The sequence below is a fragment of the Melospiza georgiana genome, chromosome Z (genome assembly GCF_028018845.1).
Source record: "Melospiza georgiana isolate bMelGeo1 chromosome Z, bMelGeo1.pri, whole genome shotgun sequence".
In the NCBI taxonomy this organism is placed as follows: Eukaryota; Metazoa; Chordata; class Aves; order Passeriformes; family Passerellidae; genus Melospiza; species Melospiza georgiana.
Window position 1 is genome coordinate 7526245 of NC_080465.1, and position 14167 is coordinate 7540411.

Sequence of the window (14167 nt, forward strand, 5' to 3'; positions counted from 1 at the left end):
GCACCCTGCATTTAAGGGTGGGTTGGTGTTGCCCAGGAAATGTACACATTTGGGGAAGTGCCCTCGGAAGAGAGGGGCTTGATTTCCAAGGAAACTGCTTCCCCAGGAGCCCCCAAAGAGACAGGTGCAAGTGTCACCATTTGACTTCCTGTGTTTACTTCAGTCCTCGCACTTGGCTGAGGGGCAGGTGAAGGACGTGAAGAGCAGCTTTGGCATCTGCCTGGGCCTGCAGAGAGCAAGCCAAGCACCTGCGGCAGGGTTTGTTGCCCACCTTCAAGCACAGGTCTGAGCCGGATCCTGCTTGTCCAGCCGAGTGCCCCAAAGCTCTCTTGGGGAGCTGTGAATTCAAAGTCCTTGATGCACACATTCATGCCACCTCCCCTATCTGGTGAGTTTTAACTCTTGGCAAGATGTGTTTGCCCCGTGCTTGCTGGAAGCTGCTCTGCTCCAGAGCCACCAGGGAGCTGGGCTGTGCTGGCCTGGCACTGTGGAGAGTCCTCCCCTGAGCACTTGGCTGGGCTTGGTGTGTCCCAGGATGTCTTAGACACTTGGGGCAATGGATTTGTTCCAATCAGAGGCATTTGGGGCAGGGTTGGTGCAGCCCACTTGGCAGGACTTGGTAACTCAGAGCTTTTCCCAGGCATCTGACTCAAAGGTGTCCTAGAGGTCAAAAAGCGGGATGGCAGGCAGAGTGCTCAGGCTCTTCAGGGTGCTTCGGGGGAAGAAAAAGAAAGGGCCTGCAGCCTCCGCAGTGCAGCAGCCTGCAGAGCCGGAGAAGTTGCAGCCAGTGCAGGACGGTGAGTGGCAGAGCTGAGCCGCAGGACTGGTGACTGCGGCCGGCCTGGCCCCATCCCATCCCCGCCCCTATGGATGTCCCCACAGACAGGACGTAAGAGGGGCTGGGGCTGCCCCTGCTGGCCGTGCACCGTCCCCTGGGCACCCGGGGGCTGTCCCTGCCTGGGCCGTGCAGGGCTGGGCCGTGTTCTCTGGCCTCTCCCGCTGCCCCTCAGCTCTGGCTGCACTCGCTCTTTGCCAGATGCGGGCAAGGATGGGACACTGGAGCAGGACCCCACTCACGGCTGCTTCCACAGACCAGCGCAGGTACCTGCGGCCATCCCCACCTGGGCTGGGCCTGCTGGCACTGCTCGGCCCAGCGCCACGCTTGGAGCAGGCCATGGAACGTCCCTCTCTTCCTGCCCTTCCTTCTGTTGCAGATACTGCGGAGGTTCCTGGGCCTTGGGCGCAGAAACACCAGCGCCGCAACAACCGAGGGCATAGGCGAGCTGCAGGCAGAGGCTGATGTCACCTCAGCCTCCCCGGAGCATGCAGCAGACTCTGTCAGGGCAGTGGCTGAGGGCAGGCCGGAGGCTGTCATGGCTCTGCAGGGTCTGCACTTGAACAAGCACAGTGCCAGTGCCCTGTCGGTTGTGTCCAGGCACCTGCTGAGCGAGTGCGGGGACAGGCTGCACCCAGAGCTCAGAGGCCACGTGGAGCTCAGCAAGGAGCCCTCGCTGGTGAGAAGGGGCAGTGGCTGATATCTACTTGGAACATGAGGTGGTAGAACAGGAAGGCCATCTTGCAATGGTGCCTTCTGTATCTGAACTGAAGTAGGCACCTTTGTGGCTGGGGAGCTGCGTGGACAAAAAGGATGCCAGGCTGGTGGCCTTGAGCAGCTGAAGATGAGGCAGCATGTGGCCAGGGGCCAAGAAGGCCAAGGGCATGGTGGCTGTGCCAGCAGCAGTGGGGCAGCAGGAGCAGGGCAGTGAGCGTGGCCCTGTGCTGGGCAGCGCTGCGGCCACAGCTGGAGTGCTGTGTGCACTTGTGGGCCCCTGGGAAGCAGAAAGTCATGGAGGGGCTGCAGCGTGTGCACAGAAGGACAGGGGAGCTGGGCAAGGGGGTGCAGCACAAGGCCAGGGAGGAGGTGCTGAGGGAGCTTTAGCCTGGACAATGGGGGGGCTCATGAGGCACCTTCAGGCGGACTTCCATAGATCGCAGCCTTAGATCCAAAGATCCAAAGCTGAGCACAAGGGCTGTTTCCCTTCCAGACATCCCCTCACTGCATCCAAGTGCTTTAGACACTGGTGTGAGTAACACTTTCATATTTTGTTTATTTGTTTGTTTGATAGAAAGAAAACTCTTGTGCAATTTCTCCTTCTCCAGGGAGCAAGGGAGCTTTGTCTCAATCTTTCCTGCCCTTTTACAGCACTGGCAGAAATTCTGCTAGAATTTTAGTTTTCAAAGAGGCAGTTCTGGATAATGCAGTCATTATGCACAAGAACACATATTTTGGGGCAGGGATGTTTGTGCAGAACAAGCTGTTGTAGTGCCGACCAACCAGTAGGGCTTGCCCATCATTTTCAAGTTAACGGCTCCCGTGTTTTTCGGCAGCCCAGGGAATCAGTGTGTGCTGTGTTTGGGACTTGATCAGGAAATCAATGCCCTTGCATTCCAGCTGGCCCTCAGAGATTAGAGGAGGTGGGAGGGGCTGGGCTGCATTTCTGATTCCAGCCACTTTAGCACCGTCAGTGTGGTCAAGTGCAAGAGAAGAACTTGCTCGAGCACAGATGCACAAAGAGTGCTGTTCCCTGTTCTCCTGTGCTCTGGGTCTGATTGCATTCCATAAGGACCCACATGCTCCAGAGACCCCAAGAGTGTGGGTTACTGAAGCAACAGGAGAGCAAGTTCAGGATGGCTTCTGATTGGGGCACTGCTACCAAGTGATGATGTGTGTAGCGACAGAAAGGACATTATTGATCCAGGGTGACCCCCACGTGGTGAAAAATGTGATTTGACTCTGTGATTTAGAAGTTTAAACAAATTCTTTATTAAGCTATGTTATATTACACTAGTACTATGTTAAAACTATACTATGGAAATACTATACTAAAAAGATACTAAAGTAAAACTAGTGACTGTCTCCACACAGTCTTTTATCTAATTAGCTAATCAATCCAAACAACTATCACTAAAATGAAATAACTAATCACTTACAGTAAACAATCACTATAACACATTCTTCATGGACTAAACAACAAGAACAGCAAGTAGAGATAATAATTGTCTTCTCTTCTTCTCTAAGTTTCTCACTACACTTCCTTAAAAAAAATCTAGGAGAGAGAATTATATCTCTCTCCGTTTAAAGAATGTAAATCCCACAGTACAGTAAAGAGAGATTATAAAAGTGAGATCTGTCTATCTATCTATCTATTTGAATCTTCCTGGCTCTGCTCCAAAGCAGTGGAAGATGCAATGCTCACCTAAATGCATCCCTTCAGGAGAGACAAACAGGACATGGTAGAAGCAGAGGAAGGCCCTCACCAGACCCTTGAGAAATGCCACACCTTCCCTTGTCAGCTGCCTGAGAGGCTCTTGCAGCTTCAGTCCCAGATGGCCCCTGATTGTAGGGCCAGGGTCACTTTGGAATCTGTGCCTCCCCTCAAACAGAGAATGACCCAGCAGAGCAGCAGCACAGTGCTTTGGGAATGTGTGAGCCCAGCAGTCTTTGAGTCTTGGCCCACAAAGGTCCTATGGGAAGCTGAAACCCATCTTCTCTTGCTTTCTGTGCAGGTGCTTCTAGAGAAAGAGCAGGAGCAGACTGCTTCATCAGAGATGCCATGCCAGATTCAGGGAGAGCTGTTCCCAGCCCGAGAGCAGGAAGAGCAGCTCAGGCAGCAGGTGGAAGTGCCACAGGAGAAAGGCCAGGTAAGCCTGACTGGCCATGGCACAGAGGGAAGGGCAGGAAGAAGGGCATAAACCACAGCTCTTGGGACTAAGGAGGCCAGGAATCCCACAGGCACTGGAAGCACAGAGCCTTGGAATCTGCAGAGATCAGCCCTGGGACAGGAGGTTTGCAATGGAAGCAGATGTGGGTAGGGAAGCAGAAAGAAGTGGCTGAATCCATGTGATTTTGAGGGTAAAAGAGGGAAAAGCTGAGCCTGATGGCAGCTCCCAGTCACTTGCTCTGCATTTGTGTGCACAGAACATCAAGGTAGAACCACAAGCAGAGCTGCCTGAATCTCAGAGTGACATGGCAGTGAAGAGAAGGAATGAAGACATCCAAGAGGAGAAGAATCTCCCTATGCAGAGGGACAGTCAACAAAAACAGGTGAATGAAAGAATGGCAGCCGCTCCACTCATGAAAGAGAGTCCTTTCTGTTGTTGTTTACAGAACACGGACAAACAGGTGCCGGCGCAACTGCAGGAAACTGAGGCTAGGATCAAGGCAAGGAAGAAGAGGCCAGACGAAAAAATTGAAATCATCAAAGAGAAAATTAATTGCCTCCTTCAGGAGTAAAAGGCTCTAGAAAAGCGAGTGAAATAGCAATAGGCACTGCAGTCACCCAAGGGGTGGTTTCTGCCCTCCTTGCCTTTGCAGTGCAGAGCAGCAGGGGGGTGGGGTGTTGCCTCTGAGTGCCATCCTGATGAGGCCTCTGTCAGAGCTGCTCTCAAGGACACTTCCTGCTCTGCTGAATCTCAGCTGATGCTCTAGACAGTGGCATTACTCCCTTGGCCATTTAGCCAGCAGTCATCCCAATGAACTCCTGCTGGCTTCTTCCAGGTGACCTTGTTTCTTGAGCTGTTTTTGCAGGTGAACATGGTCACTCACATAGATTTGGAATACAAGCTACAAGCTGTCTGTATCCCTTGTGAATCTGCTCCTGTCCTTTACCTTCTTCCCAGTCGATGACTCCTGGTTGACGGGGACAAGCTGTAGTCTCTGACTGCTTTGTTCTGTTTGACTTGAGGTGGAAGTGTCGCCATCCTACCTGCCAGCCTGCAGACAGTTCCAGCAAGTGACGGGCAACCAAGAGCCCCGAGGCTGGCATGAGGCCCAGGAACTGTACCATCCAGAGATGCTGCAGGATAAGCACGTCCCGAGGAAGGTGCAGAAAAAGAGAATTTCATGGCAGGACGTAGAACATTAGAATGAGGAGCTGCAAATGTATCTGCAGACCTAGGAGGGGGAAAGGAATCTTTGAGAGGAAGTGGAGCGGTCGTTGCTGCAGTCATCCTTTAGAACAAGAAAGTGGCTATGAACTTGAGTAAAATCAGTCGTTGGTTTTGACCATTTGGTTTCACAAGTGGACATCCAAAGCAATCCAGTTGAAGAGTTCTGCATGTGGCTGACAGCAGCTTCCTAAGGGCTTGCATTTCAAATGGCAATCTCTCTTGCATTTCAGGGCAGTCTCTGCCACACCTTCCTGACATCAACTCATTTCTTCTCTCAGATCTACACCAACTCTGACACTGAAGCTGCTGCAGCATCGCCGTCCCAAGGAGCCTTTGCTCCCCAGCCAAAGACGTGGAGCCTGAGCACTTGGTTCACCTCCCATGCTGACCCAGCTGCTGCTCTGCAACTGGAGATGGCAGGTGACTCCCTGGAGCAACACAGTATGTCTGCTATCTTTCTTATCTGAGGGACAGTGTATTGTGTGCACATGTCAGCAGAGCTGTACCAAAGGGTTCTTCTCACTTCAGGGTCACAGAAGTGCTGGCATTGCTCTAAGGAAGCAAGAGAGAGCTCTGGGTGTTCCTGCTGCATCTGAGGGCAGCTTAGACTGGCTGCTGTTTGCCTGGGCTTCCCTTTCTGCCAAAGGCAGAAGCAGGAATTGTTCCTGCATCAGCAGAAGGCTGTGACTGCTTGAGTTCTAGCCACTGGTAGAAGCCCTGCTGAGATCAGTCTCTAGGAGAAAAAACCAAGCCCTTTGTGATTCTGCAGCACAACCCAATGAATCTGCTTCTTGCTGTGCTCTCAGATAAGACCTGGTAGAGTTGAGAAGAGAGCCCAGTGGATTCTGTGTCTACCATCACCTGTTGGGACAAAAAGGGCACTGATCCACACCTCGGTGGGGCTGATCTCAAAGCCCATCCTGTTGTCTCCTGAATGGGGGCAAAAGCTTGTACGGGGCTCAGGCTCATTCTGGCTTCTTCCCATCAGTGCCTGTCAGTGCTCATGCTTGGCCTTTGCCAGCCTGGTTGTGGTCACTGCCCTGCCCCTGAGGGCTGCAGGGACTGCAGAGGCTGGAGCCTTCCTTAGCTGGGAGGGTCCCGCTGCTGCCCGGCTGCTGCAGCACGGAGCTGCCTGAGGCAGCAGCCCCTTCTCTGGGCCGCCTTCTGCCTCGCACGGCCTGGACTCACAAGAAGGTCAGCATCTCCCCATGGCAGCTCTCTGTGTCACAGGGGTGCCTGAGGAGCACTGCTGTCCCTCTGTGCTCGTGCCCGCCATGCTGAGTTGGGAAGATGGGGAGGTGTGCGGTGCCGAGGGGGCGAGTGCAATGGCAGCGACTGATCCGCGCTGTCAGGGTGAAGAGAAGCGGCGTGGTTCTTCACGGGGGGCACGGGCAAGGGCGTCTTTGAGCTCAGCCTGCTCATAAAGGATGAGGGTCCTGATGCTGAAAGCCCCATCGCGATTGGTTCTGGCATGAGCTGCTCTGGTTTACAAACGCAGAGGCATTCTTCTGGCAAACTGCTGCAAGGTGGAAAAGATGGGAACACTTGGCAATATTCCTCCTGTTCTGAACTTGACATCTGTTCAGAGGAATTGATTCTGGATGTCCAGGTGCATTTAATCTTAACAAGTAGGAAACCTTTTCTAAATCTCGCAGTGTTTATTCCCAAGAAAGCAAAGGCACTGTTAGTTCCAGTTCTCCTCAATGTTTCTAGAGGACAAACTTACTTGCTTTGGTATGTATTCTCTTCTGGTCTCAGTTTAGTCTGAATGTATCTCCCTGTGCTTCCCTGTGTGTCTCCTGTCAAGAGGTCTCTCACTTCAAAGGATGCAAGAAATCAGTCTCTGTTCCAGCCAGACTTGTGCTGTGGACGTGCTGTTCTTTTCTTGTTGTTCCAGTTCCTGTTCCTGTTGTTGTTAACCACCTCAGAGCTGGCTAACAAAGGGAGGGCTCAGAGCCCCAGACAATGGGGCTGCCTTTTGTATCTCCAAGAAGGTGGGATCTCTGCTTTAAAGTGAACATCTTGCATTTTGTTTCCCTCAGGGAGAATGGTGAAGACAGAAAATCCTATCATCAAATACATTGAACTGGAAAGTATTGGCAGTGGGTGAGTCCAAGCAATGCTAATTTTACAAAACTATGCATCAGGTGTTTTGCTGGTGGAATAGGTATCAAGCGTGAAGTCAGACAAGCTGCAAGTGTGTTCAGGCACTGGGCTTAGATTATCAATGCTGATCAGAATTTCTAAGTGTGCTCAGAAGGCATTGTCCAGAACGTCTCCATGCTTCCAGTGCCCTGCAGGTTTTAGGCATTTACAGCACAGATCTCCTGTGTGGGCTGGCTTTCACTGCAAGATCAAAATGGCTTCTCCTTTCTCTGCTTCTCTTTTGTTTCTAGGAGTTTTGGTGATGTTTTTAAAGCACTCGACACTGCCACAGGAGGAGAGGTAAATGTCAACAGCCCCTGCAGACTCTGCTGCTCTTGAGGGGCTTTCCCCGCTGGTGTGAGCTGTGGCTGGAGCTTTGGCTAGAGCCGTGCTGAAAAGGCACAAGAAGCACAGACTGGTGCCAGCCTGCAAAATACATTTGGCACTTTGTCCTCCTCAGCTGCCGGAAGGAAGGCACGCAGGGCAGCGCTTCCTTTCAGAGAAGGACGCGCTCACTCGCTCTCCATTGCTAAAACAAAGGTGGTGCCTTAGAGCACCTCCCTGCTCTTTGGGGCTACAGCTTCAGAGTCCTGAATTCTCGATTCTGGCAGCCTGCAAATCCATCGGAAAGTTACTGGTAGTTGCTTAGCCACCTGCAGTGCTGCACTTGGCAACTGCACATAGGGAGAGATCTGCAAGTGCCCTAAAAGCCCTAAGCCCTGCCCATTGCCCAAGATGGATCCACAGAATATTAAGGCATGGATTACTTCTTCTGAATCCTAGAAAGAGCAGCAGAGATTGTGGTCAGAGGTTTGTGGGTGATAGCTGAGACTCAACTGTTACCAAGTGGACAAGGCAAAATGTCAGTGGCCCCACATGTCCTGTAACTGGCCCCCAAGGCAGCAGAGAAATGGGCTGTTGGAATGTCAGTTCCTAATTACTGCAGTGCCTAATCACAAGGCAGTTTGGCACAGCTCAGCTGTGCCATTGCAAAATCACTCGCTCCATTGTATTGCAGTCTTGTGCCACCAACTGCTCAAGTTACTGATTTTCAATGTCATTTTAGGTGGCCATAAAGAAAATAAATCTTCAAGGACCGAGGAGGATGGAACGAAGTGTTAATGAAATCCAAATCATGAAGAGGTACAGGAGTCCCAATGTTGTGAATTTTTTAGACAGGTGAGTGGTTATGGTCTTATCCCATGTGTGCATTTACATACAGCAAACATAAGAGGTTAAAAACCCACTTTGGTCAGTGGCAGATAGTAGCGCTGTTAATTTTTATTTATTCATATCTCTCTACTCACCTCCAATGGATGAGAAGAGAGTGCATCCTGTCTGCATGAGTCTTCCCTGGCACACCTAGTTTGAAAATTATTCCAAAATTATTCAAAATCTGGATCAGCTGTATCTTCCTTAGTCATCAGCCTCGAAGTTTACTGCCTCCACATATTTTTGGGATTGACTTTTTCAAGTTTCTGAAGTGCTGATGAACCGTCCTAAAATGGATTTCCCTTGGATTGTTGCCACTCTTTGCCATTGCTGTGCATACCAGGAAGACTAGGTGCTTATTTCCAGAAACACCATGCCTGACAGGTTTTTTATCTGGGCTGTTTCTAAACTCCATTTTTCACTCACTAGCCGTCTAAGACATCTCCTTTTTCACAGCTGTGCCTTCCTTCTTGAGACTGCAAGATTGCAAACAATGCACAGCCAAGAGGGAATATCTATTGCTATGATTCTGTCCTTGTCAAAAAAGGCATTTGGAAGTAAGAAATCTGGAAGCAAAAATCAACGTAGCCATGCATGTTCATCTCCACGGCCTTGTTTCCTTCTTTCAGCTACCTTGTGGGTGAGGAACTCTGGCTGGTGCTGGAGTACATGGACGGAGGCGCCCTGAGCGATATCATCAGCACGACCGCCCTGTATGAAGATGAGGCAGCAGCCATCAGTCGGGAGGTCAGCAATCCCATCTGTGTTTCCAAGGGCTTGGGCAGGATTGTCTGGGAAACAGGGGCTCAGACCTGCAGTGATTTCCTGTGCCAAGTTTTGGTTCTGGGTTGCTGGTATGCTATGGGCAAGAAAAAGCATCTCAAGTGAAAGGCCTGCCAGTGCCCCTGCACTCCCTGTACTCAGTGCCAGTACTCTTCTCTCCTGCTGTTGTATTCTCACTCTGGCTCATGTATTTGTATTTGCTGTTCTCCACCTTGCCTCTCAAAATGTTTGCCTGGAGTCTGTCTTCACTGCATTCCTTGCCTGTGAAAGCAAAGGTGCTGGTGGCAGGATTTGAAATGATCAGCAAAGAAAAAAGAGACTCGTTTCTCTCAGGCCTCAGCATACAAGGACAGGAGTGCAGCCAAAAGGCTCTTTGCTTCTGAGCACATGCACTGCAGCAGCCGTCATCCTGGCTGGTTTGCAGGGGACAGTCTACAAGAGCAGGTGCTGTTGCTCTTTCAGAAGCTGACATGCCTTTCCTCAGAAAGGTCCTGCTCTGCAAGTGTTGGAGCAGCAAGCTCTTCCTCTCAGTGGCACTGTGTTCTGCCATTACTGCCCATTCCCCTGCAGAGGGAATCTTTTAGATTCTTTGTTGCCTTTCTTATGGGATGAAATCACATCACTCATTTTTGCTCTCCTCTTTCTGTTTTCCCTCTCAGTGCCTGCAAGGACTGGATTTTCTGCACTCGAACCACGTCATTCACCAAGATGTGAAGAGCAGAAACATCCTTCTCAAAACCGACGGTTCTGTCAAGCTGGGTCAGTGTATTCTTGGTCAGGAGCAGCATTCCAGGGATGTGGGTGTGGGGCTGCTTGGAGTGACAGCCAGCTCCCCTAAATGGTGCTGGTGGCAGTGCAGGGACACCCGCTGTGAGCTGAGGGCACAGTTGCAACGTGCACAGAGGTAGGACAAGGAACAAGCAGTCAAGAGTGGCCTTGCTCTGTGTGTGTCCCTTCCAGAGGGAGGGAGTTACAAGTCTAAAGCTTCCAAAGAACAAAAGACACTATTGGCGACCGTGCAAAAAATGGGGGGAGTTTAAAAGTCACCAATGCCAGGAGATTCAACAGCACATTTTCCAACTTCTACTGGGGAATTCTTTTGCTTGCTTTCCTAATTGCACAGAATTCAAATAGAAACAGAGTTTTGCTTTCTCCTCAGGTGATTTTGGCCTCTCTACTCAGCTCATCCCTGAGCAGAGCAGACGGTGCTCGGTAGTCGGGACTCCTTGGTGGCTGGCGCCAGAAGTGCTGACAGGTCAACCATATGGTCCCAAAGTGGACATATGGTCTTTTGGAATTGTGGGGATTGAAATGATCGAACAAGAACCTCCCTACTGGAACCAAAGTCCCATCATGGTAAGGAGCAAATACTCACTGATCCCACTGTCTTTCTCACCTGTCCCTTGCCCTGTGTGGCATTGGACAAAAGCCCATTGCCATCTGCCTGAACTACAGTGTCTTCTCACTGGGAAACATGCCTGAAACCTGGGCATGAGAGTGTAAAGGCCACTGAGTCTCTTCTGCTTCTTGTGCAGTGCTGCTGAAACACTCAGTGACCATGTTTCTCTCCTAGCCAAAGGCACATTCCCTGTGTCACCAAGCCAGAGCCTGGTGATGCGGAGAGCCTGCACAAACCTCCCATTTGTTTCCTGGCTCTTTCTGGCTTGGGCCTACCATTAATGCATTGACTTGAGTAGCCAAATGAGCAGAGGGTGGCACCTCTCCTTCTTCTGACCATGACAATTTTTCTTTTGCTGCAAAATGGGAAGCTGCAATTTTCAGACTGCTGGGAGACAGAGCTGCAGGTGGCTCCTTTGTGCCCAAGCAGGCATTTTCATCCCAATACATTTGTGCAGGCATCTAAATGTGTCTCTGTTGAAGATGAGATTGCAAATGTTTATTTCCTTACCTGGGGATTAATTGATGGATTCCCTTTCTTTCCTTCCAATTAACATTGTTTTCAAGAAAAGCACAAAAAGTATGATGAGTTTTTTTCTGGGGCACGTGCGCTTAAAGGACCAACAAGCACTGCAGACATGCCTTTCATGTACTAACCCTTGAAATTAGTTTGTACAGCACAGTCCCTCTTCCAAAAAGCCTCTCAAGCTGGTGTGAATCCTTAGGGAAGGAAATGTGCTTTTGCTGATGTAGTTCCCACTAACTAGCTCAGTCAATGAAATCAGCTGCCAAGGCAAGATCTGTGGGATGGTGGAAAAGCTGTGGCTGCATCAGGGTTTGGGCTTTTGGTTGGTAAAGGAAAATGATCTCTGGGTCTCTGCCAGGGCAGAAACTGCCACTGGAGAACAGAGGTTAAACAAAGGGAGGTGGGAGAGCACTTAGAGATGTGAAAGCAGCAAGTGGAGCCTGGTGTCTCCTTTTTCTCCAGGCTACACAACTGATAGCCACAGTAGGGACACCACGGCTGCAGCAGCCCAACCGATTCTCGCCTTGCCTGCGTGACTTCCTGAGCTGCTGCCTGCAGAGAGACGAGGAGCAGCGCTGGTCTGCCAGGGAGCTCCTGCAGGTAAAATGTGAAGGGGCTGCAGGTGAAACAGGCTCTGAGGGATGGGCTCCCCCTCCACTCAAGTCCAAGGCATCACATGAGCCCCCTTCCTCCTCACCTCCATCCTTGGTGCTCTTCAAATGAAAATGATGAGGAATCCTGGACTGGGCTGGGCTGGCAGGGTCCTGTAAAGGTCCTCTGGTGCAAGTGTCCGTCAATGAGCAGGGACATCTTCAAAGAGATCAGGTTGCTCAGAGCCCTTTCCCACTGGAGCCGGAATGGTTGCAGGGATGGGGCACCTACAAGCTCTTGGGGCAACCTGTGCAAGGGTCGCACCATGCTCTGAGTAAACAAGTTCTGATTAGATCCTATTTGTGTTTAAAAATATTCACCCACATCCTATTGTAACTGGCCCTGTTAAAAAATATGTCCCTCGCTTTCTTCAAAGCCACTCTGAAGTCTTGGAAAGTGGCAATAAAGTCTCCCTGGGGCCTGTTCTTCACAAAACTGAGTAACTCCACCTCTCTCTGCATTTCCAGAGTCAGAGAGCTCCTCTGGCTGTTTCAGTCACCCTCTTTTGTCATTTGGTGGGGTTCTCAGTTTTATCTAATGGCAAAAGAATTGAAGTAGAGCAATGCAGGGTACAGAGACATGAAATGGTGAGGCAGGAACCCAAGGAAGCCAGTCCCAGCCTAGGGGGTGGGAGATTTAGCTGTGGGCAGGAGGGGTCGTGGAGTGCTCACTATGAGCCTCCCGGGGGCCCTGGTTTGTGCCCTCCAGCCCACCCTTAGAGGTTTCTGCCACACAAACAGGGACAGCTGGGAGGGACTTGTCCCAGCCCCATCTGCTGCCTGGCACGCTCAAGCAGACGGGAACTGTGCCAGGGTTAGTGCCGGGTTGTGTGGCAGAGAGGGAACTGCAAGGCCCAGTGCCACTGGGCTGGCCCTGCTGGGAAGGAAGGTGCCATCCAGCACACGAGGGGCAGGGCATGGAAAGGTAGACACTGCTCTGTCTCCCTGTGGGAATCAGCACAGTGCCTGTCTTTCAAAGAGAGGGACCAGTGTGAGGCTTTAGAGATTCCTGAAAAGAAGAAACTCCAAGGACAGAAAGCACCATTTCTAGAGCACTGGCAGGGCAAAAATCCTAGCAAAATGAAGACACCTGGATAAATGGATGAGTGGGATCCTGGGCCACATTTGCCTGTGACAGCAAAGTCTGGCACATAAAGATGGAGGTGTAGATGGTCCCATTGGTCCTCTTCCTGCATCCTTCTATAAGCTAGAGGAATCCTATGAAGCATTGAGCTTGGAAAGTCACGGTCCATTATTTTTTGTTGATTTGTTTTTTTTCCCTTTGGGCAGCATCCATTTGTAACATTTGCTGAGCCTGCGTCCAGCCTGGTGCCGCTGATTGTTTCAGTGAAGAAGAGGAGCGAGACAAGAATGTGACACTCACATCAGGACCATTTATTCATCAACCACTTTAGAGTAGGATTGTAGGTTAAGATTAGGATTAGGATTAGGATTAGGATTAGGATTAGGATTAGGATTAGGATTAGGATTAGGATTAGGATCATGATATCAGGATTAGGAGTAGGAGTAGGAGTAGGAGTATGATTAGGGTTAAGGTTAGGGTTAGAGTAAGATTGTCTAATAGGAGTGCAGAGTAGGATTGGAAATGAATACACTTTCTGAAACCACAAGTCACCTTGAAGATTCCCTTCCTTCTCACTTTGCAAATACGCTCAAGAATTTCTTCTGAATTGTCTGTTGTTTCATAAAGGTGGAAAGTGACACGGTGTCTTTGACATGGTGTGAAAGTGGGAGGAAGGATGTTCTTCATTCATCCTCTCCAGACCACACTGCCTTTGGAATCTGGCCTACTGGTCTGTTTTTGGTATTTCTATTTGAGGCAGAAAGGGCAATGGCATTTGAAGGCAAAACCAAAAGAAGAATGAGGCAGCACAAACACCCTGTGTAGATGCAGGCCTTCAGCTGTGACTGGAGAGCACTGGGGCTCCTGCCACTTGGATTTGTAATCTCGAAATGCAATAATCTCTTTGGCTGGAGGAGAGCCTTGCTCAAGTGAGAAAGCAGAAAGATCACAGAGGGTGCTTGGGAAGGTCTCCTGTGGTGCAGAGCTGTCAGCGCCTGTGAGGTGAGAGCGGGCCCGGCCTTGGCCGGGGTGGAGCCCCAGCAGAGCCCCGGCAGAGGCCGGAGCAGCCTGAGCCCCGGCAGAGGCAGGCTGGAAGGAGGCCCTTGGAGCTGCAAGAGGCAGCAGCCGGGCCCTGGGTGCCTGTTCCTGGCAGCGGGCGAATCCTCCGCTCTCAGAGCCCAGGTGGCAGCTGGCTGCTGCTGAGGGGAAGCGCAGCCGTGCTGGGCGCAGCCCAGCCTGGAGGCATTGGCCGTCTGGAGTGTGCCCAGGAGCAGAGAAAGGCCCAGGGCAGCCGAGGGTTGCTCGGCTGCCTGAGGATTCCTCCTCTTCTGCCGGCTGCCCTGCAACTCCTGGCAAAGGTCAGCAGTGTGTGCAGCACTCTGGGCACCGGGGCAGGGAGCCGGGCTGCTCGGCAGGCTG

At 51.2% G+C, this 14167-nt stretch overlaps 1 protein-coding gene across 1 annotated transcript; it reads left to right on the plus strand.

Annotated features, from left to right (window-relative positions):
* The first annotated feature begins 679 nt into the window (after positions 1-679).
* Positions 680-13041, plus strand: LOC131095748 (serine/threonine-protein kinase PAK 2-like). The gene is made up of 13 exons (XM_058043822.1): positions 680-797; positions 1037-1101; positions 1215-1514; positions 3980-4105; positions 5181-5370; positions 6993-7056; positions 7347-7395; positions 8162-8274; positions 8937-9054; positions 9750-9849; positions 10250-10446; positions 11477-11614; positions 12955-13041. Exons 1-13 carry the CDS (start codon positions 680-682, stop codon positions 13039-13041), a joined length of 1665 nt encoding a protein of 554 aa, XP_057899805.1.
* The last annotated feature ends 1126 nt before the right edge of the window (positions 13042-14167 follow it).